Below are 23,147 nucleotides of genomic sequence, written 5' to 3' on the forward strand. Positions count from 1 at the left end.
AAAAAGAGAACCTGAAAGCCTTTAGCTGTCAGAGGCAGGAAGTAGGAGTGAGCAGGCTCAGGAGACACCAGCAAATCTCTCAGCTGAAGCACGCCCTCCCCGCTTAAAGGGACCCAAAATGGAAGTCTTTGTAAAGACGCTTTATGCAATCAGAATGGGGGACTGTTGCTCACAATTCCACCCTTGTGCAAAAGACGCAAGGAAAGATCCCCAGGAGGCCTCAGAGAGCTGCAAGAATGGAAACTCCAAATGATGCCAACAAGGAAGGATTGTTTGAAAGAGCCATGGGGACATTTTGGTCTGGACTCAGAACACCCTGAGGAGCTCTTGCCCACAGAGAATTTTCTGGTCACTCCCTCTGCCTATGGGCTTGATTATCCATATTGTGTTTTTCCTTTCAACTTGAAGAAGTTACGAATTTGAGCTATTAAGGAGTAGCAAGAGATAAGACATGCTCCTACTTTTAAGTTCACCTAGATTACAGAGGAACAGTTCAAAGAGTGACTGGATAAAGAAACCGCTCCTTCAAAGTACCGAAAAGTACTTTTTCTACTCAGGTTAAACATCTACAGGTGTGGCCGTATCGTAGACGTCTTCAGTACCTTTCTGTACACGTGCATTTTGTTCATTCAGTCTAATATACACACAGCTCGAGATGTGACCATCGGTTGTGGGCTCTGAGAGTACTCCCGTGGGGAAGGGTAGGTGCAAGTTCCAAGTGAGGAAGTGCCGAATCTCTTTCCTCAGCTGTAAAGTGGGAATGGTAAGACCCAACTTGTAGAGTTGTGGGAATTACTAGGAATACATGTATGGTGTTGAGCAAAGCTGGGCACAGGGTAGGTGCTCAAATGCAACTTTTATGATGATATTGAAAAATGAGAACAACTGACCCAACAGTTAATGAAACTCTCCAGTGAGACGCTGGGCCATGTCTGGATCAGTTCATGCACATCCTGGCTCAGCCAGGCAGCAAGCACGGGCCTGGGTTCTGCTCTTCCTGCTTCCTGGCCAGCACCCCCTCCCCCAGCTCTCAGTCCACCCACTACTTCTCACTTTCTAGATCTCGCCTCAGAAGCCACCCCATGGTCTTCCCTGAACACCCTGGATAAAACAGCACTTCTTACCTGCTTTGTTTTCTTATCACTCCCTGCCATGACTAACATACTGATTCTTTTATTAACTCCCTTTTCCTTTGAACAGAAGCTCTGAGTAGGTTCAAGTTTTTATTCCCTGTTGAATCCCCAGGACTTAGGGTGGCATTGGCAACATGCCAAACGTTCAATAATTACTTGTTGAAAAAGCCAGCAGATGAAAAATATCTATAGAATTTTAAAATTCTGAAGTTGGGAGAGGACCTAGAGATTTTCCTCTTGGATCTCCCATCTAATGTAGGATGAGCCTCAATTTACCACATTCCTCACAGAGGGACTTATCTGTTGCTAGAACATGTTGGATACTTTCCCAAGAGCCCAAATCCTGCCTCTCTGCAGCTCCCAGCTAAGACCTTGGTCTCGGCCTTTGGAACCCTCCGGTTCATCTTTCCAGATATCTTTCCAGACCCAGAGCAATCTTGATCCCCCTTCCCTGAGACTGACATGGTGTCATTCTAGGTCTTCCTCCCTTAAATGTGCCTCAGTTTTCCCCTTGAAAAATGGACCCATCAAAAACAAAGAAAGAACTCTCTGCCAGTACAGAATATCTCATACACATCGATTAAACTATGTAAGAATTAAGTGTCTGACTAAGGGGACCCCCAGACAAACAGATTCCAAGAGGAGCTCTATGCTAAATCTTAGTAACAGTATAACAGAACATGGAAGGCGAATTAACTCTTCAAGCTCAAGGGAACGGCAAAAGATCACAGAGAAAAATTAAAATATGAACACAACTGAATATTTGAAAATGAACTTTTCCACCCCTGCCCCCCCAAAAAAAATAAAGAAAAGAAAGCAACATAAAAAGGCAAACTTCACTCTAAGAAAAATATCTGCAAATTATAATATGCAAATGATGAACACTTACAAGGCTCCTACACAAAAAGACAAAAAATAATTGTAAGAGGATCCCAGTGAGAGGGAATGTGCACAAAGTGAAAATTCAGTCAAACCAAAATAAAACCTGAAGACACTCAAACAGGAAAATGATCTGCTTCAGTCATCAAAAAAAAAAAAAAGATATTTAAAAATAGTAGTGCCCAATTCTTGAGTGTCTACAACAGCATGTGACTTGTGTATATTGCTGCTGCTGAATAAAATGGTTCGGCTGCGTCAAATGCAGTTTGTCAATACACATTAAGAATCATAAAGATTCAAAGCTTTCATTATAGTCACCATAGAAATCGGAACAGAAAATAAAATATGTGGTTGGAGGTGGGCCTGGGGATTGACTGTAAGCAGGCAGGATAGATTTTACTGAAGTGATGGAAATGTTCTAAAACGACAGTGTGGTGATTGATGGTCTTGCAGTTGGGTAAATTTACTACAAATCATTGAATTGTGCATGTTAAGTGAGTCAGCTTTAAGGTAGGTAAACCATACCTCCATCAAGTGGTTACATATTTATGTGTGTGTGTGTGTACACATACATACACAGACACATATTTACATTCCAGTATTTTTATTAAGCATGAAAAAAAAATCAGTCTAATATCCTGAAGAGAAAATGGCTACTAAGATTTGGCTCCTGTACTGTCTCCTACCAAACAAACAAAACTGAGCAAGACCAAGCGCCTGCTGTGTCTAAGATGGGCAGGTCCCTCTTGCACCTCCGAGTGTTCTCACATATTGCTCTCCCTTCACACCCTATCCTCCAGCCTTCTCTTCTTGGTCTTTATGATGTGGTTTCAACATTGTGTCAAGTGAAATTTTCCCCAGAGAATCAGTCCCCTTTCAGGGGCATTCTGTCACGCCACCAGGTTGTAGAGTAATTCTGGCCAAAATGTTTGCTTCCCTTGTACGAGGGGGCAGGAAGGGTTTCCTGATGCCTAATGACTCCTGTGAGGCCCACTTCACATGGGCTTGGGGGGAGGCAGGGCTGGGCTGTGGGCAGGTGCTGGACAGGAAGCATCCTGGTGCTTTAATTAAAGAAAGAAGATGTGAACATTTTGCAGAATCACAATGAAGAAGACCTTTTAAATAATTCAACTGATAATGTTTTGAGCCTAAGTATGAACAAAGGCCAGGTACAGCCCCCCATGAAAGAACAGGCTGGAATTTAGCAGAAGGGCAGCTTGGCTGCAAGGAGGGGGAACCCAGGTAGGTACGTAATACCTATGTTTACCTCTGCAGACCACCCAGGAGCATGTCCAGCTCTTCCATGGTGCTCAGTCAGGTCCCTTAAGCAGTCTTTTGCTGTCAACACCAAGCTCGGAGTTAAAGAACCTCTTAGGTATAGCAATGGAGTCAGGGAATTGAATTTCATGTTTAGAGAAAGCAAATATGAAGTTGTACAGTGAAGGCTCATGACACAAGTTGTTTCTAAAAAGGCTCCTTTTTGTCTGGAATGATCATCATACAGATCCTTGTTGTTTGTTGACCGACTGAATAACCAACAGAAAAACCCATCCTCTTCTTTACCTGCTGGGATGTCACTGGGAACTCTGTTGGTGTTTGGCTTGTGCATCACTTTGGTTCTCCTACCTCTTGTCTGCTTCCTGGGCGTGACTTTTCTAACTCTGTGCTTCCTGAGGCTCAGTTTCTTCCTCTACTTGTTCTTCCTCAGCCCTTTACCCTGTGCAATGGGACTTCACTACTTTCTGGGTGGCAAAGAACTTTTTTTTGGGGGGTGTTATAGGGATTGAACCCACTGAGCCCCATTCCCAGCCCTATTTTGTATTTTATTTAGAGACAGGGTCTCACTGAGTTGCTTAGCGCCTCGCTGTTGCTGAGGCTGGCTTTGAACTTACAATCCTCCTGCCTCCACCTCCTGAGCTGCTGGGATTACAGGCGTGCACCCGGCATCAAAGAGCATTTTGATTAATAAAGTATGACTGTCCCACCTGAACGTCAGGTGTGTCCCCTAACACCTTTGTTTCCAACCTGTTCTTCCAGGTGTCACCACCCAGAGGCAACCACAGAGTCACGTTTCTCCGAGAACCGGGACATTCCTGAACTGGCAACACAGGGGCAGGATAACTGCATCCCACAGCCTGAGCGCCTGTGAGCCACTAGCCAGAATCCAGATCAAACTCCACGAGGAGGAGGCTGGAAAGTGGAATGAAGGGATCCCCAGGGGCTGCCCTGCTTCCAGCTCCTCCCACAGGGTTGCAGGGCTGGAAGTGCCCACCTCCCACCCCTTCCCCAGGGCTGCAAGTGCAGGAGCCTCTTTAGCCATAGATGGCTTTTCGAGCATTTTCATTTATGGTCTGTTGACAATTTATAACAACAGTTTTAAATGCCGAAGAAATGCTGAAGAAAAGCAAAAATAATTAGCTGCCCTGTTAAAGTCTCCTTCCCCCGGCTTACTTCATTAGAAAAATCAATCGAGGCATTAATGGCTGTCTCCGTCTCTAATGGGCTTTATTCTAATTAGACTCACACGTTATTATTTCAGTTGGAGGAAGGTCTGGTTGGTAATGAGCAGGGGAGTGTGACAGCCTCTAGCTGTGCCTTTGACCGTATATAGAACGATCACGGTGATTATACAGCAGTGACAACAATCCCAGTGTACTGGGCTTTTCATTTCCAAGAGAGGAGAAGTATTAACTAAACAGCTTTAACCCCCCCGCCCCACGGAGTGTTTATTATACCCGAACCTCCACTCCGCCAACCGTAAGGAGGGTAGCTTAGAAGCGTTCAGACACATAATTCTCAGGCTTTATCTGAGGTTGGCACTCAGTTTTTATCTGAGCCTTATCTGATGCTGGTGTCTTCAATGAGGCAACAGGAGATAAGCAGGAGTAAGGAAAAAGAAGGTGGGGACATCCCAGGTTTTCCAGGTTGCGCTGAACTGGTGTCCTAGGGCAGGGACTGGGGGACTTCCTCTGGGGAAAGGCTGGACAGTAAACATTTCAGACTTTGCATTCCATATGGTCTCTGCTGCAACTCGACGACAGTTGTAAGCATGCAGTTGTAAGGTGCCGTAAACACAAGTGGCCAAATCAGCATGGTGGCACCCCAATAGAACTGTATTTGTGGGCAATGAAGTTTGGATTTCATATAATTTTTCACAAGCTAGAAAATCCTCTGTTTCCTTCCCAACTATGTAAACATGTCAAAACCATTCCTGTTTCAGGAATTAGATGTGGCCTAGTTGTTACAGCTTGCCTACCAGTGGCCCAGAAAACAGAATTTGCACCAGTGGATTAAGAGGCCAGCGTTGCTCAAGGGTCTTGCCCTTTCCCAAAGAGATCAAACAGCAGAGGCAATTTCCATCCTGAGATTTCTCCCAGGATAGAGCCGGAATTCTGCAAAATGTTATTTAATAAAATTGTTCATATTTTGCAAATAAGCAAACAAATAAAAATCAAAATTAAATTTGAAAATTCACCTATAACCCCATCTCCCCAATAAATCAGAGTTTTCAAGTTTCATTTGAATCTCTGTCCATGTGCATGTCATTTTTATACGGTTTCAATCCTACGATAGACATAATTTTTTGTTTTTCTTTTTTTTAACTGAACATTATCTTATAAATCATTTTCCTGCTGTGACTGATCTTTTATAATGATAAATAGATGTGCCATAAATTTTTGTGGAATTCTTTGTGGAAGATTTCCAGGCAATTCGGTGGACTTAATGCTAAAGGATGTCTCAATTAGTGTGTTCCTAAATGTCAGAGCTAAGATTTACATACCACCCCTGTGGCCCCAAGCCAGGAAATCTGGGACAGCCCACTTGATAGACTGGGCCCTTCTGGATTTCCCCTGAGATTCACTTTCTTTTGGATGATGGTTTTAGCAAATCTGGAATCTCAATTCATCTGCGTCTTGATGGAGAAGTGCCTCCCAGACAAACTCTTTGTCCTGAATTAATTGCTTTTGCCCTAGAATTTGTACTGAACATGGATGGAGGTTTGGGGAGACTAATCTCGCATCTTCTTTTCCTACAGGTAACTGGAAACTGCTGGAAGGACTCCTAGGAGCATCAGCATTCCTGCAGGATTAGAGACCCCAGCAGGCTCCCTTGGACCCTTTCCTCCCAGCCCCTGAGCTTCTCTGGTTGTGACTGATCCAGTCAGTCACAGTGGAGGGAACCTCTTCTTTTATCGCTTCCTGGGCTGAGCTGCCCAAAGAGGCAGAGATGAGTGACAGGCTTCTCAAGTTCGCTCCTTTCCTTCCTCCCCACCAGGAGCACTGACACCCTGGATCCCAGGGCTTGCCTTCCCTTCCTTTCTCTGCTTTCAGACTAGGAAGTGTGTGCTGCAGTAATGAGGTTGGGAGTAGGTGGAGAATAGTGGACGAGTCAGATGGGGGCAGAGAGGCATGGTACCCTGGGCCCAGGGATGGGGAGAACACTTCCTTTTGGCTTTCTTTCTCTTTCAGGGCATGGCTAAAGTGGCCAAGCTGCAGGTACCCCAGAAGAGGGAGACAAGCAGGGTCCATGGGACTTCATTATGCATCCTGCGGAGTCCCCTGGCCTGATTAGCCCTACATGGTTCCTGAGAGTGAGCACTTTGAGAAGACAGAGCTAGGGGAGGCTCAGAGGACACCAGAGAGGCGGAACCCATGGAACTGATTGAATACGTGGAGACTATTCGGCTTCATGGGTTACCAAGCACTGACTGAATGCAGAGTTGTCACCCATGTGCCCAACTGGTCAATAAGAACAGCAATTCACACAGGATGGGCAATTTGATTGTGTCTGTGGCTATGACTATGACAGCCCTTGGAAACACTTGTGATTTCAAATGAAATCTCAAATAGGAGCATTTCAGGTGACTCGGAGCAAGGCTCCTTGCCCACGGGTTGACACTTCCTGATGGTTTTCTTCCACTCGGTTGCCCATGCTGGGCACAGTGGGACTGTGAGCAAGACCAGTGGCCACGGTATGATCCGCTTTTCTTCCACTTGACATTTTGTCATTAACATTTTCCTCTGACTTTTAGAGATTTAAAAGTTACAGAAAGGAATAAAGAATGGGTCAAATGCTACATCTCCACTCAGCTGTATGAACTAGCATTACTTTCTATCATTTGCTTTAGTCTCTCCCTGGCCCACCTAAGAGATGGAATTACTATCCTAGTCCCATTCCCATTCCCCAGGTCCAACAAGAGTCAAGGCTTAATAATGGTTTTCCCAATTTATTTTATTTTACTTTTTGGTGCTGGGAGTTGAATCCGGAGTGTCAGGCATGCTAAGCATGCATTCTACCACTGAGCTCCACCTCCAGCCTCCAGCTATTTCAGATATTTTAATATTCATGTCAGATTGATACTAGATCAAACACACTGTGCTTTTACATGTATGAATGCTTAAATGTTTAATATCGATAAATAATTGCCATTTATAAAAAGATCATGTAACATATTACATTATGTGTGCATGCAAGTGTGTGTGTGTGTGTGTGTGTGTATGTGTGTGTGTTGCGGGACTATCGGGACTATCAATACCTGATAGATGACTTGCGTTTAATAAATATTTGTTGGATGTCTGTCTATAAACAATGTACTACGTCATTTGTGTTTTAATTCATATGGTTCCATACAATTTTATTTTGCATATTCCTCTAATTATTTAATAATATGATTTGATTATTACAGTTATGGACATACACATACATGGTTCATTTCTTCCTCGCTTCTCTCCTTCCTCCCTCCCTCCCTCCCTCCTTTTTTCCTTCCTCCTCTCCTTCCTTCTTTCCTTCCACTGAACAAAGAATTCTGCAGTACACTTTACTGTGTAAGAGAATCCAAGGATATATACCAAGAAGTCTGATAGATGGTTTTTATTAGTTTATGTTAATGGCTCTTCTTTATATATTCGGACAACAAATCCTCCTGATGCTCTCAGTGTTGCAGATATATTTCAAACTAGTTCTGGACCTGCATCTGGGATCACTCTGCTCTTTAATAAGGCAGATACTGACTCTGGAGGCCCACTTGGCTCCTTGTGTCTATTTTCAACTTGTTACTAGCCCAGAGGGGGGCAGGGGATGATTACATAGCTCCAAACCACCAATAATCAACTTTGAAAATAGGAGCATAAAATATTTCAGTACTCCTTTTGTGGGTTCGAGAAAATGGCATTCCAGTGAGGGCAATCCAGAAGTGTCAGCTCTAAGACAGCTTTCTCTGGGAACAGAGCAGGTTTTGTGCCTCCACCCAGTGGAATTTCAAAGAGAGGAATAAAATAACAAGAGACTTCAGAATAAAAATTTTCAAGATATATGCAGAGCACACTAAGCCTCCTAACACTGTTCTGGCTGATAAATAAGGACATGTCTCATTCTTTGCCACAGAGGAAGAAGAAAAAGTTGGGAGTAAGTTGGATGATACCCTTTAAAGATCTTTCCAACTCCAAAGGTAAGCTGCCATAGTTGAAGCGCCCTATAGGCAAGACTTTTCTGACTGCCCATTTGGCACCTCCCCTGGCCCTGGCTCATTTCTGAGTCCAGAGAGCACATATAAGACAAGCTGATTAAAGGAATCACAAGCCCCTCTCCTCATTTAGATGATTTTGTTGAGAGCTGCCTTTCCTAACATTTTGTTGCTGTTATTACTATACGCATTTTGAGGCTGATATTAATGAATAGTTTTTTTTTAAGGCTCATAAAAGTAAGAAAAAAGAAAACAACACCCACAGGAATTAAAAAAGAATGAAGCCTTCAAACAGAAAAAAAATATAGATAGGGAATTTAGCCGTGCCCAAGCCACTGACTCCCTGACTCATTCTGTAATCACAGCTCAAAAGCCAGCAAAGGTGATTTAATGGATCTATAAAAGTTCACAAGGCTTGAACTCCTGAGCATGTTTCTACCACAGAGCAGGGAGGCCGACCCCTGTGCTGGGAAGTGTCCTGTTCCAACACTCCATCTGCAAGGAGAACTTCTGTCTTACTGCATTTTCAGTCAGTCTTAGACCCACCTACCCCTCATTCCCTCCTGTATGAATGATATGGATGATATGGACATAGGACACTTCAACCAAAATAAATGCTACCAGTTACAGAATATCTACAACACAGCAAAAACTCTGCAAGTGACCTGTGAGCTCCAGTCTCACAGCTAGGGGACAGGAGCCAGTCCTTGGATTTGGCTCGGGTCTAAAGCACAGGCTCTTTCTCTTGCACCATGATGCCTCCTCCCCTGGACCCCTATCTTATTTCCTGGCAATACACCTGCTGTATACTGCTATGCTGCTCCAAGCTGTTACAACTGCAGCTGTGCACCTCCTATCACACTGAACCCTTACTGCAGGTTCCTCCAATCGTATCTCCACCCTTTGCATGCATTTGCCTCTGTCTGACTCCCAGAGGTCTTATCTGCACCATTCAATCATTTGGCAAGTTTCTTACGCTCTGTGCTAGGCTCTCGGGAAACAGTCAAAGCCAGACCTAATTCTTATCTTTAGGGATATGTTCAATGCATCCAATTATTTTAGATATTCTTAAATAATGTAGCAGTAGTTACTAATATCAACACTCTCTATCCCAGAGTGTTATCTGCAGGGTTGAAGCCAGGCTCGTGGTTGCAAGCTCATAGGGAAGGAGGGAAATGGATAGCTAAAGAAGAGTAAGAGAAAAGAGAAGCTGAATGGGAACAGACCAAGGGAACAAGGCACCCAGCATCCTGCAGCTTGGTGGCTTCTAGTGGTACCCTGAGCTACCTTCCTTTGCCCACTGGCAAAATGAAACCAATCACTGATTGCTGCCTACTGCTGCTGAATTCAGGACTCAAGCACAGAATGGCATGGTTTTTATTTGCATTCAGGGCTCTTCTGCTTCAGAAGCTTAACTCTTCTCCTCTTGATGCTCCCTAAAGAACCAGGCTGACAGAACTTCAAGATTTCTCTGAAAATCAAACTCTCCAGAAAACAAGAAAGTGAGCGGAGGCCAAGGCTTGGAGCCTGGTTCCCTCTCTTGGCTGCACCACCCAATCCTACCAGCAGCCGAGAACACCAGGAGTGAGCTTACTCTCACACTTTTACCAGTGGTTCCTACATAGGGTCGCCATCTTGATGAGCAAGGAGCCATCTGCATAAAGCTACGTGGTAGGAATAAAAACAAAACGGGACTGAGTCACACCCTTGCTCTTTGTAATTAAGGCTTCAATTTGGCCGACAAATGGGGAGAGGAACACGTGGGAGAGAGAGAAGACAAACAAGGGGATGAAGAAGAGGAGACACAAAGAAGGGTTTTGTTAGCAAAAGCGCGGTCACAATGTGCTCAACATGCTGCAAGAAATTACTCCATGGGGTGACACGGCAGCCAAACCCACCTCCCGAACACACATGAACACGCACGGCTTCCTCTGTGCTCAGGGGACAGGTGTGGGTCATCCTTTAGAGTTATATACAACAGTCTCAGGTTTTCTCATTACTTGTGGGAGGAGTGATGGAGGAGATTTTTAAACACACCTCCAGAAAGTAAAACCCATTCTATCAGTTTGCATGGGCCAAACATTACTTTTTGTTCTACAGCAACTCTGAGGTTAAACAGCCTCCACAGGAGTCATCCTCACACAGAGCTCCACATCCTGGTTCTTAACTGCGTGCAAGTCCCTCTCTTCACCAGATGAAAAGCAAGCACCCTCTGACCTCTGACCTGCTGACTCAGAATGAGGGTCAGACAGACCTGATGTGATATTAAGAGAAGGAGCCCTTGAAATAAGTTTATAAATGCAGATTGACCATGACCTTTCTCATCAGCTATATTATTCTGGGGCCAAGGGAATCAGGTCACTTCTGGAACTCAAATGTTTTCTAAATGTAAATGACTGTTCAATAGATTTAAGACTGTACAGATAAACATCTTTTAAAGTCAGCTGACTTAGAATTCTGCTCTTTCTCAGACATTTCCTCAGAGCATCAAGTTGAATAATTCCAGTCAACAAAGCCAGAGCCTCAACATGGTACAGGAAGATTCGAGATACATTAGGCATGCCGACGGCTCAGTCTTGGGCACACTGTGAACTGTTTTTAAGGAGAAGAAGAAAGGAAAGAAACAAAGGAAGGAGAGTGGGTTTGTGTTGAGTCATTTGCACTAGGTTTCCTAATTCTCTTTAAAGCCAAAGATATATATGGATAAGGTTACTACCTGAGCTCCTGGGTACAGCTGGGCCCTGGATGAAAGGGAATCACATCAATGAAATGTGCCATAAAGAAAGCTACCAGTTCTTTCCTGGGCCAGGTTCCATGGAATTATAAAACCTGAAATTATAGTGTTTGAGATACGATATGCATTTTTATAGGGAGAGTCTTTGTAATTCTTAGAAGATTTAAAAAAGATGCCCAAGGCCCAATAAGTTTAAGAAGCCTTGCTTCAGAAAAACTAGCAAGATGCCAAAAGCCTTGTCCTGAGACATTCCTCACTTACTATTCAGGGTATTCTTTGCAAGAGCAAAAGACTCTAGTTATTGGATGGGTTTGTACATCCTCATAAAGCAAACTATAAATTCTTGTTTTGCCTGTAGAAGGTGCTACTATTGCAGATACTTAAAAAAAAATTACTGACCTTTTCAGCTTCTTACCAGTAAATTGAAGTGTACCAGGGGAAAGCATACTTTAAAATCTGAAGTTACCTATACTTAGTATTATATTGAGAAACTCCCCTATGATCCAATTTTTAAACCTAGATTCTGGTTTTCTCCTCTAGATACAGTGAAAGGCTGGAGTTAAAAAAAAAATCACCACCTTGTTCTACAGCAAACTCATTTTCTTAAAGCTGCAAACTGAGGCAAATGTCAGTACTTCAGATAAAATTAGGAGCCCAACTAATTGAGCACAACTACTAATAGAATAATAGATATCAGAGTGAAACATGATAAGATAAAAAGAAATGAGGGGGCTCATTTTTTAATTCTCCAAAAAGGAAAGGCAAAAGTAAGTCAAGCAGATCATAATGCTTCTTTGAACTTCCTTTGCTCTGGCCACGTCTCTCTCCCTTGGTCACCTTCGGATGCAGCTCAGTGGCATGGTCTCCTCTGTTTCAGCACAGTGGAAGGCACCAAGTGTCCCAGAAACTGTCCCAACTGCCTCGTTAATGGCCTGAAGTTTCAGTACCTGACTTAGGAGGTGGATGCTTGTGTTGAGCACAGGACAATCTCAGCAACGACAGTGGGACCAGGGTGGGGAAGGTGGTGGTGACGGATGACAGACTCCTCTGCCAGGAAAATAATCACATTCTAAAGAAACTCCCTTTAAAAATGGAACTGGTGAAGGAAAGGGACTGTTTCCCCTTTATTTTGTAACCCATATTTCTTATTTTTTCCCTAGAAAAATAGCATAATGTTTGCTGTTCAGTACATGCTGAATCTTTTTTTTTTTTAATTGCATTTGAGGAAAGGTCGCTATTAACTTCTTAGAAAACCATTTGTCCAACTTTAGTGCAAAAGTAAACTGCAGTTCTGCATGTGACAAACTCTAGAGTAATTCAAAATCAGTCCAAAATAAGTTTTACCATGAATATTAAACCATCCAACAGCCTCAGTTTCTGTATACTAATGGTGTTTTACATCTATTTTGAGGGACATGGAGTAGAAATTTTCCTTTGGTATCCAGAGGTGGGATTTGGAAGGCAAACAGGAACCAAGCCCCACAAATATCCAGGAAATGCAATGGGTGAGTCCAGGAAGGGCAGGACAATGTCTCCAAAAGTTCACTTGGATTTAGTTTCTGAGCAATTTAAGGAAGAAAAATGGAATTCCTGAGGATTTCTGGGAGAAGATGAAATCTTAAAACTCAAGGCCTCTCACATGACTCAGTGTCTCAGCTCAAAATTCTAGGCAAGTTTAATCTTTTTTTTTTTTTTTTAAAAATCAACCCTATAAAACTCAAAGAATATATCTGAGCTACATTCATGATTGTCCTCATGCTAGCCTTGACCAAAGAAATATTTAACCATGGAAAAAGCCCAGGAAAAAATCTGGAAGAATCTAAGCTTCAATTTTGGCAATATAAACAAACACCAAAGATGACACTACACCAAACACATATATTAAGAAGCAATATTCTGATTTTTGAAGATGCTTCATATTTAAATTATAACATAGGATAGCCTATTCAAAATATTCAGAAGGATGAATTTTAGGTAAGAGAAGAGAAACAGAAAAGCATGGCTCAGGAGAGAAAATTCTTGTAGAAATCAACTGGGTGCATGTCAGCTGAAGCAACAGCTTTTCTCTAACTATAAATGTATTGACGCTGGGGGTGTAGCTCACAGGTAGAGCCCCTGTCTAGCACACTCCTTGCACAAGCCCTGAGTTCTATCCCTGGAGCAGCAAGCAACAGCACTATCACCACCACCACCACCACCACCACCAGAAAACACACACACACACACACACACACACACTCAATAGTGGAAACATTGTTTATGTTGAATCTACAAATGCTCCTTTGTCCAGGGAATGATCCAGTAAACGATCAAATTACAAACTTTGTTTTGGTTCCACTAAACACAACATAGTCTACATCCTGGATGCAAAGGGAAAAAGAGAAATCAAATTTCAGATGGAAGAAGTGAACTACAGTTTTGAGTAAAAGGTGGTAGAATTTCAATTATGGAAATAAGCTGGAAAGAGATTAGGTCATCTTAAATGCCTTGTATAAGTTTGTCAATGTTGTTTAAAAAGATAACTTAAAACTTAGGTTTTAATTTTTCCAGCCTACCACTAACTACTAGCAGATTTTTTTTATTACCAAGAAGCTAGTGGGGGAAAAAACCCAAATAAGCAGAAAAAGAAAAGATCTTCATTGTTACAGTGGGAGCAAAATATTTCTTTTTATGTTTCTCTTCACTAAAACAAATGTTATCAACAAGCCAAATAAACAGTTTTTGAACCAATACATAAAACTTGGTAACTGCGTCTAGATGAAGTTTTCTATCTGAAAAGTCATCTTAAATATTTATGCATAACTGGGGAACACTTTACTTAAACTACCATTTCAATTCATTATCCGTCACTATTTTTCACATTAGAGGTATCTGCTGTGTGTTTTAGAGGGGCAGAAGATTAAACAACTGGTTATTCTTCCAGGGGTCCACCTCAAAATGGGGTCTATTGCTGAGACATTGATGAATTTAAGACCTCCTTCATTATCTTCCGTTAAGTGATATATATCATAACTTAGGAACTCACAAGAAATACTCAGGTAAAAGGGCCATGAAAAGCAAGAAAAATTAAAATTAAAACTGAAAAATTGTAAAATCAGCCTGTGGTGCCTTAACCATAGTGAGAGATACTAAAATTTAGATTTTACTCTTCTTTGGAATGAAATTTGCAGATTGTAATACTCAAATCTATAACTTTAACATTTAAAATTTACTCCTCTGCAGTGTTGAATTTAAATTCTACAAATAAGCCCTTCAATATTACCATATTCCATGTTTCATTCAGTTGATTAGCATATGGCAATCTGACATCAAAATTATGTATTCCATATCCACACAGATCAACTCTGCATCTCACTGTCAATGTAAATCCAAACACTGCTTGAGAAGCAACACAGAGTCGAACAGAGCTGGGCTGGAATTTCAACCTGATCATCTCTCATATATGGAGAATATGTTCCAAGACCACAGTGGATTCCAGAAGCAGAGGAGGTTACCAAACCCTAAATATTCTGTTTTTCTCTACCAATCACATGTCACTTAATGATAAAGACACATTCCGGAAATGCATCATTAGGTAATTTTGTCATTATGCAAAGATTGTAGAGTGCACCTACACAAACCTTGATGGTATAGGTCAACCACTTGATGTGGCTTCTGGATGCAATCAAGAGGTTTAGTAAGCAGGAGAGGCATGGGGCTGCTTCTGGGGTAACATGGCATTTTTAACAAGGCTTGTTTTACAGCGAGCCTTTTGCTAACTAGAAGGAGTGCACTCTAAAATAACTATAAGGAATATAGTGTTGGCAGTGCATACACCAGTCGCACCGTCCCTTATGATCATTATTAAGGATTACATACCATATTGGATATCCCACACTTTTATGTGACTGGCAGCACAGTACGTCTATTTACAGCAGCATCACCACAAACACATAAGTGTTGTGCTATTACATTAGGACAGCTAAAAAAAATCACTAGGTGACAGAAATCACTAGGTGACAACCTCATGTGACCACCCTTTAAATACCATCACTGACCAAATCATCATTACACGCTGCATGACTGTACAGACATACCTATAATATAGTTTAATTTACAAACTGGACCCAGTAAGAGATTAACAGTAAATAATAAAAAAAGAACAATTATAGCAACACATTGTAATCAAAATTATCTCAGACTTATGCATTATTCCTGGAATTTTCCATATAATATTTTTGGAGCTTGTTTGACTGTGGGTAACTGAAACTGTGGAAAGGGAACCCTCGGGTAAGGGGTAATTACTGCAATAGTGTTGCAAATCTGGGTTTTTTACTAGAGCATCCTGAGCTTCCATTTCCTAGTCTGTGAAATGTAGTTAATATCTGTCTGTTTACCTATAGCACCACTGTACAGGTGGGTGCTGGACATAAACAAGCCATTATTCTGAGATAGGAATTAACCGAGGTTGGTTACTTTTTAAAGAACTCAGAGCATTGCAACTTTAATGAGTGACAGCATGCCATCACCTCTCAAATTTTCACCCACACTCTTTATTTTAACTCTGTACACATCCCCTTACAAAAAGCCTTACAACACAGACAGAAGAATATTTTATTCCTAATTTATAAAATGATTAGTTACTTCCCTTAAAACATATAATCAATTTATTTTACTTCTTACCTTTTCAATTTTTTCATCCAGCATTCTGAAGAATTCTTGTTGGCTTTCAGAGATGTGCATGCTAAAAAACAGACAGTAGTTAAGCACATACTTCAATGTTTCCTTAAACCTAACCCCCTCAAATGAAAAATGGCAAATCTCTAAACTTGAGGCAGACATTGATTTATTGTAGACCTTTTCACTAAAATACTCTGAAGTTATATTACGGATAAATGTCATTACAAGTAATCCTGCAAATATGTTTTGTAGTAGTCTATCAATACCTACCATTTAAGGAATATAATTTCCTTTCAGTGTACAGATGTTATTTAGAGTAATGTTTCTGGGAGGTACCTGTCTTTGTGATTTAAAAAGAAATACAGCAAGGGCAAGCAGAACACGGCATATCTCAACCCTGTGTGTAACATATAAAGGAAATCCATCCCAGTTATATTGAAATGCGTATTTTACAGAGGTTATCAGCATCAGCCTGATATCTGGCTGACGGTACAGGTGAGGGATGGAGACAAACAGAGGACACAGTGATGGCCCCACGTTGCCCCCTATCACTTTCTGCACTGGTGACAGTGAATGCACCATGAATGTCTGGAACTGATCGCACGGGGACCGGGGAGCTCGTCAGGAGGCATGTCTGAGCAGCCCTTGCCTTCTCTGTCCTATGCTATGGAATAGCTGCTTAGTGAGATGTGGACGCGTTGGTGGGGACAAAACCCACAAAGGCAAGGTGAGCAGAGAACAATCACGGATGGGAAGCGTGTGGGCACGACGGGCCACAGTGGCAACACGGTTTTAAGGATGGCTGTTTCTACTGAGCAAATAGCTGTGAGTGTTCCAAGGAGGCTGAGGATGCTGGGTAAGAGATGTGCAGAGTTCCTTGCAGGTACTGTTGGTGCCTACTGGTTGTACTGTTTGGGGTGGGAGTGGAGGTGGGCTCTAGAACGGCTTCTTCTCTTCAAGCCAGGTATGGGCAGAAGCCATCTGATGTCCCCTTACCACGATGCCTCACAGTTTAGGGACCACAGGGAGAGGGAAAAGTGACCCAGAACTCTTCAGGCCTCCTGTAACAGTGGGGCTCAGAGGAGGTTCTGCCCTACGTGTCAAACCAAGATTTAACGTCCATGAGCACCAGCTCTGATATAAAAGGAAATTATTGCAGATATCTGACACCATGAATCATTTTGCGGTTCACAAAGCACTTGGTCATTCATTTTGCCGTCCTCTGTATGCTCATTCAAATAAAGTCCATGTCCTGTTTGGGGAATGGAACCTATCTTACACAGGTCTGAAAGGCAGAGCAGAGTCTGGGATGATAACGCAGTGACCAGTCTTCTCTCTGTAACCTCGGATGGAAAGGCCACTTCCCAGGTCCCTTATATTTTACTTTCTTAAGTACTAAAGCATTTTTTAGTTGGAGCTGCTTTGGATGCAAACCTTTCTAAACTGTATAGTCTTAATAGAGGATCCACCATGACACTGCTCAACTTTCACTTACTGACTCAGGGCCATTCCTGTGATCTTAAATCACCACAATATCTGGCCAGGGCCACCTGCATGGGTGGAGCTGGCTGCCTCTAAGCAAAACTCCAGAGTTTTAGTTCTTTGCTGGCCTTTGAGATTTTCCCCTCATCCCTTCACGTCTGAGAGGTGTAAGTCTTGCTCAGCTTCCCCGACTGCTGCTTCCATCCGTGCTTGGTCTCCGTCTGGCCAACTTGCTCAGCTGTGTCTCAAGTCAGTGCACAGGGCTCTGTGGGAGGAGCCGGGGCTTCCTGTGAGCACACCAGGTGAATCCTTCTGCATGCACTTTGGCTGCTCAGACACCTTTTTGGTGTCCTTCCTGTTCTTAGCCAAAGACTTGACAGATGAGGTTGCTGGACGGCTGCAGGCCTCGGACAGGCAGGGCATTAAGATATACACATGGTGCTGGGTTGTGGCTCAGTGGTAGAGCGCTTGCCTCACATGTGTGAGGCACTGGGTTCAGTCCTCAGCACCACATGTAAATAAATGATTAAAATAAAGGTCCATCAACAACTAAAAAAATATTTTTAAAAAGATATACATAGATATCTTAGTATAGATCAACAAGCATATGTGTACATAGCTTCCCTTGGAAATCCCAAGAGACCTCATAAAAAGTGACATTTTTAGGTCATTTAGAGTTCATAGTCAAAATTTTCTGGTTGAAGTTCTAGGCTATATCACCTTGCATGTAATAGGAAGGCAATAAATATTTGTTAACTAATTGACAAAGTATTCTCTATTTCAATTCATGTGATTCGTGACCCTTCAGAGAGGCAGCACAGTTGGTTAGCTCGGGTGAGATGCGGGGTCCCAGGTTCCTCATCTATAAGCCAGCAGGCTGGTCTCTGAGGTCCTGTCTACCGCTAAGCACCCATGGCTGGTACTGAGTTCCATTGGCTTCTTTATTTAATGGTCACAACATGAAAACCGCGACATTTGGTGAGTACTAATACACACACACCTCAGGGGGACAAGTGAGGGCATCTTAACTCTGTAAACATGTCTGCCATCTCTGTGATCACTGATTGCAGGCTCAGGGGTCTGTAGCAGGGCCGGAGACCACAGGTGAAGACCACAGACCTCAGGATGGTGACGCAAATACAAAAGCTTCAGTGGTTTCAATTTTGCGTCATGGAAATGCTGGCTGCTTTTCCTTCATCTGAGTGCATCAGAACATGCCTATCGGCCTTTTCTCCAGTCACTGACCCACTGAGCAGAGTTACACACTAGACTGGTCACTCCTGTCACCTTGAAATCAGTACTTCATTACCAACTGGATAAGAATTATTATTATCAGACCCCCGTGTACTAGACAAGCTCTCAACTCTGCTGTCACCGGGAGTGTGGTACACACTGCCAGAGGAGCAAATGCCCACACGGGGCCCCAGCTACCTGTGTGGTGAAATCTGAAAGTAGGGGGCTTACTTCCCTGTTCTGCATGGGTTCATTCCAGATAGAAGAACAGAAATCTTTTCAACAGGGGCAGAGACAGAATTTTTATCCTGATGAATTAATCTGCTTCAAATCAATTGATTCTCACCTGGATAAACACAGATCTTATCCTCCCATGTGGAAACCTGATCAACATAGCAGCATTAATATTAGTGTTCACTTTTGAGAATAAAAGCTGCACTGTGAGGAGCTGTCCCTGGGTAACAACTTGATTCTTAAAATCTTTCCAATGTGCAATTTGATGGTTGTGACTGGGGCAGGGAGAGGAGATGAGGCCTACTGGCTTCCTTGTCTGTCCTCAAGAAACAGAAAGGGGCTATTGAATTGTTTATGACTTAAGTTTACTGTAACCATCAGTTTATACCTGGCTCTGAGATTCATTACCCCTAGAAATCTTTTACAAAAGCTTATACCTTGGTACCTGATGAAACTCTCTCTACCTTACAGAAGGCAATGTTTCTCTGGAGCACCTCCTGTGTCCCCAGTTGTGCTGTGTAACTCCGTGAGCTAACCCTGCACCCTTGAAGTCTCTTCTTTGTGACCTCTCAGCTTCATGGGACTATGGAGAGAACACTATGAAGTCTTCATGCAAAATAAATTAAGGAAGGGTGGCCAAAATGGGCTTTGGGACTAAAGGATCTATGACTATCATTTGTAATGATTTAAAAAAATAAAGTTTCCAGGGCTGAGGATGTAGCTCAAGGGTACAGCATTTGCCTGGCATGTGCAATGTCCTGGCTTTGATCCCCAGCACTGCAATAAACAAACAAATTTAAAAAAAATACAGTCTCTAAATAATAAAAGCCTAAGCCCCCACCCCCTCAATAAAGAGGAAGCTAGGTTCTAATAATACGTCACCTGTGAAGGATGAAAGAATATACCACCCTCAAATATGCCACTTTGGCACAGTGATTATTTGAGTTCAAGATACTTAAAAAACCATGATTGCAGGAGGGCACCCTTTCTTCCTGAAGGCAGGAAAATAAAACTGCCATTGCTGGATGCTCTCCCTGTGCCAGGAGGAAAGAAGTCTTCTTAGTACTAGAGATGGGGAATCGGAGCCGAGAGGATTCCGTACCAACAGACCTTGTTAGAATCACTCTGACTTTCCTTTGTCTCCCCACGTACTTCAGGTTCTTTTCCACAATGGCCTCTTTCTGTCCAACCTAGTGTAGAAGCACTTTGGTGTGGCTCCTTCTTTGGATCTTCCTTTTCCCATGAGGGCTCCTGGGCACATGTACATGTTTTCATAACATTGCTATTGTGCTTCTCTGTGTGCTTCTCTCCTGTTCATCTGTCAACTCAGTTCAGGCTGGAAACCCCCGTGGTGGGGTGGACAGGGGGTAAAGTTTCGCCTCCCCTTCATCTCCAACAGTGCAGCTGAGTCACCCAGTGGGTTCCTGCTAAGTCTTGGCCTGAATCCTGTTATACCTCCATGATCATCATTAGCTTTCAAGTGGACTTCTGGGAGCATTCATCCTAATCTTCATTTCAGTGCAGACTCCTACACAGCTCACTTTTATTGACTGAGTTAATTATTTTGTTTCAAAAACAAAAACAAAAACAAAAAACCTCAACAGTATAATAAGCACCCCCGAAGCCCAAACAAAAGCAACAGCTAGAACCCTGACAACCAGCTACGGCTAACTCCACGTTAGTCCCCACTGTGTGTGCTCTGCCATGCCAGTGTGGCCATCCCTCTGTCACTTGACTTTGATTTGGTTTCCCTGCATCCCTATGTGAGCTTTTAAAGAGCCAATTATCCGTTTTAGTTGTTTTAACGTTATAAAGAGTGCACCAGGCCTTGTGTAATACTTTAGGAATTACTCTTTCCTCTAATAATATATTTCTAGGGTCTATCTGGCATTGTGCAAAGCTGCAGAACATTTGATTAAACTGCTGACTAACACTCCATTATGTGAGTGTAGTGCGGTTCATTTATCCAGCCTCCTGTTAACAGGGCTTTATTTATTTATTTTCTAATTATGAAAGACATTTTCACCAAGCACTGGGCATACATTATTTTCATTTAATCCCTAGCCTTATTAGACACAGAATTTTTCACTTCCAATTTTGCCTGAGAAAATGGAAACTCAAAGACCTGCCCAAGATAACAAGCTACTAAGAATGTGCCCTACGTTGGCATCAAGTGAAGGGATGAGGGTTACCTGTCTTTGTGGAATGCGACTGTCTTTCTGCTCATGGTGTGTGTGGGGAGTCTCACTATCTTACTTAATTGTATTGATATTTTTAAAATTGTGTGTTTATTAATGCATTAAAATTATACTTAATAGTAGGATTCACTGTGACACATTCGCATGTACACTTAATGTAAATTGCCCCATGTCATTTACAGGAACACCCTTTCCCTCCCTCCTTCCTCTCCTTGGTCTCCTTTGTCTACATGACTGGTCTTCTATCTGTTTTATTTATTTATTTTAAATTTTATATGTATGCAGATATTTTAGTTGTTGATGGACCTTTATTTTATTTATTTATTTATTTATTTATTTATTTATTTATATGTGGTGCTGAGAATTGAACCCAGTTCCTCACACATGCCAGGCAAGTGCTCTACCCAACTCCAGCCCTATTTATTTTTAACTGGTGCATTATAATTACACATAAAGTGGGATGCATTGTGACATATATGTATATGCACATTACATAATTTGGTCAATTTCATTTCACAGTTCTTTACCTCTTCCTCAATCTCTACCCCCTTCCTCTCCTCTCCTATTCTCCCTTCCGTTTTTGTGAGATCCCTCTTTTTCTCATCCCTTATTTCTCTCTCACTTCTCTATATGAGGGAAAACATTCATCCCTCAGCTCTCTGAGTCTGGCTTGTTTCCTACTTGGCACGATGCTCTCTGTTTCCATCCCTTTACCAGCAATGACATAACTTCTTTATGGCCGGGTACCTATACCACAGTTTGTATATACACACAACATTTTCTTTATCATTTCATCTGTTGACAGGCATCTGGGCTGTTTCCATAACATTGCTATTGTGAATTGCGTTGCTGTAAACAATGAAATGCAGGTTTACTACAGCATGCTGACTTCAGTTCTTTTGGATAATCACCAAAAGTGGAGTGGAATAGCTGACTCATAGAGTGGTTCCATTCCTAATATGTTGAGGAATCTCCATACTGATTTCCATAGTGGTTGTACTATTCTGCAGTCCCACCGACAATATGTAAGTGTTCTTGTCTCCCCACATTCTTGCCAGGATTTATATTATTTATATTCTTGATGATTGCCATTCTAACTGGAGTGAGATGACATCTCAGTGTAGTTTTGGTTAGCATTCCTCTGATTGCTAAGGATGTTGAACACTTTTCATGCCTGTGTTGGCCATTTGCATTTCTTCCTTGAAGAAATGTCTGTTTGTCCTTTTGTTGATTGTATTATTTGATTTTTGGCATTTCTTTTGGTTCTTTATGTAATCTAGATACTAATCCTTTGTCAGAAGAGTAGTTGGCAAAGATTTTCTCCCATTCCTTATTTCTAGACACATATGACACTCAAACCAAAAGGATATGCATGAACCAAAACAGAACAGTAGCAAGTGACAAGATTGAAGCAAAAATAAACGCTTCCAGAAAAGAAAAGCCCAGGACCAGAGAGATTCTCAGCTCAGTTCTACGGATCTTTAAAGAAGAACTAATGGCAATCCTTCTCAAATTACGCTATGAAATAGAAAGAGGGGAACACCCCCAAACTTATCCTAGGAAAACCTAGTATTATCCTGTAACCAAAGGCAGAGATGGACACACCGAGGAAAGAAAACTACAGCTCAATATCCCTGATGAACAAAGATGCAAAACTCCTTAGTAAAATATTAGGAACCTGCATTCAAAAACACATTAAGATTTTCTAATTGTGATGCTGGGGACTGAAGCCAGGGCTTCACACACACTGGGCAAGTGTATGCTCTCTACCACTGACCTATACCCGCGGCCTTATCTTATCTCATATATCTGCATCGTAAAAGATGATTTTTCTTGAGTCTTTACATGTCAGAGGATGAAAAGTAAAACTTTTCCCATGACCTTCCAGAAAGATTTCTTAGCTGAATTTCAGGTACCCGATGTTCTGATTCAGTTTAAAACACATACACAAGTGAGCATGCTGCTGTGTAGAAAACAGAGGATTTTCTTCATAATTTTAATGTAAACACATGAGCCAATTTAATAAACTTCCCTGAAAGCTGCGGCACACTGTAGTCTACAAAGTGTGCCATGTCAGTGTGTCAAAGGTAAATAATGGGGCAGAGAAATAAATACTCCCCATTCAATCGCTC

At 42.1% G+C, this 23,147-nt stretch overlaps 1 protein-coding gene across 1 annotated transcript in view; it reads right to left on the bottom strand.

Moving 5' to 3' along the window:
• The window catches only part of CUNH1orf21 (chromosome unknown C1orf21 homolog), a 135,380-nt gene that overhangs the window by 7,083 nt on the left and 105,150 nt on the right, over positions 1 to 23,147 (bottom strand). Inside the window, exon 4 of the mRNA XM_015491705.2 lies at positions 15,872 to 15,932. Within this exon, the coding sequence (XP_015347191.1) occupies positions 15,872 to 15,932 (61 nt within the window). The remainder of the gene's footprint in view (positions 1 to 15,871; positions 15,933 to 23,147) is intronic.

The sequence above is a fragment of the Marmota marmota genome, unplaced genomic scaffold (assembly GCF_001458135.2).
Source record: "Marmota marmota marmota unplaced genomic scaffold, marMar, whole genome shotgun sequence".
NCBI classification, from domain to species: domain Eukaryota; kingdom Metazoa; phylum Chordata; class Mammalia; order Rodentia; family Sciuridae; genus Marmota; species Marmota marmota.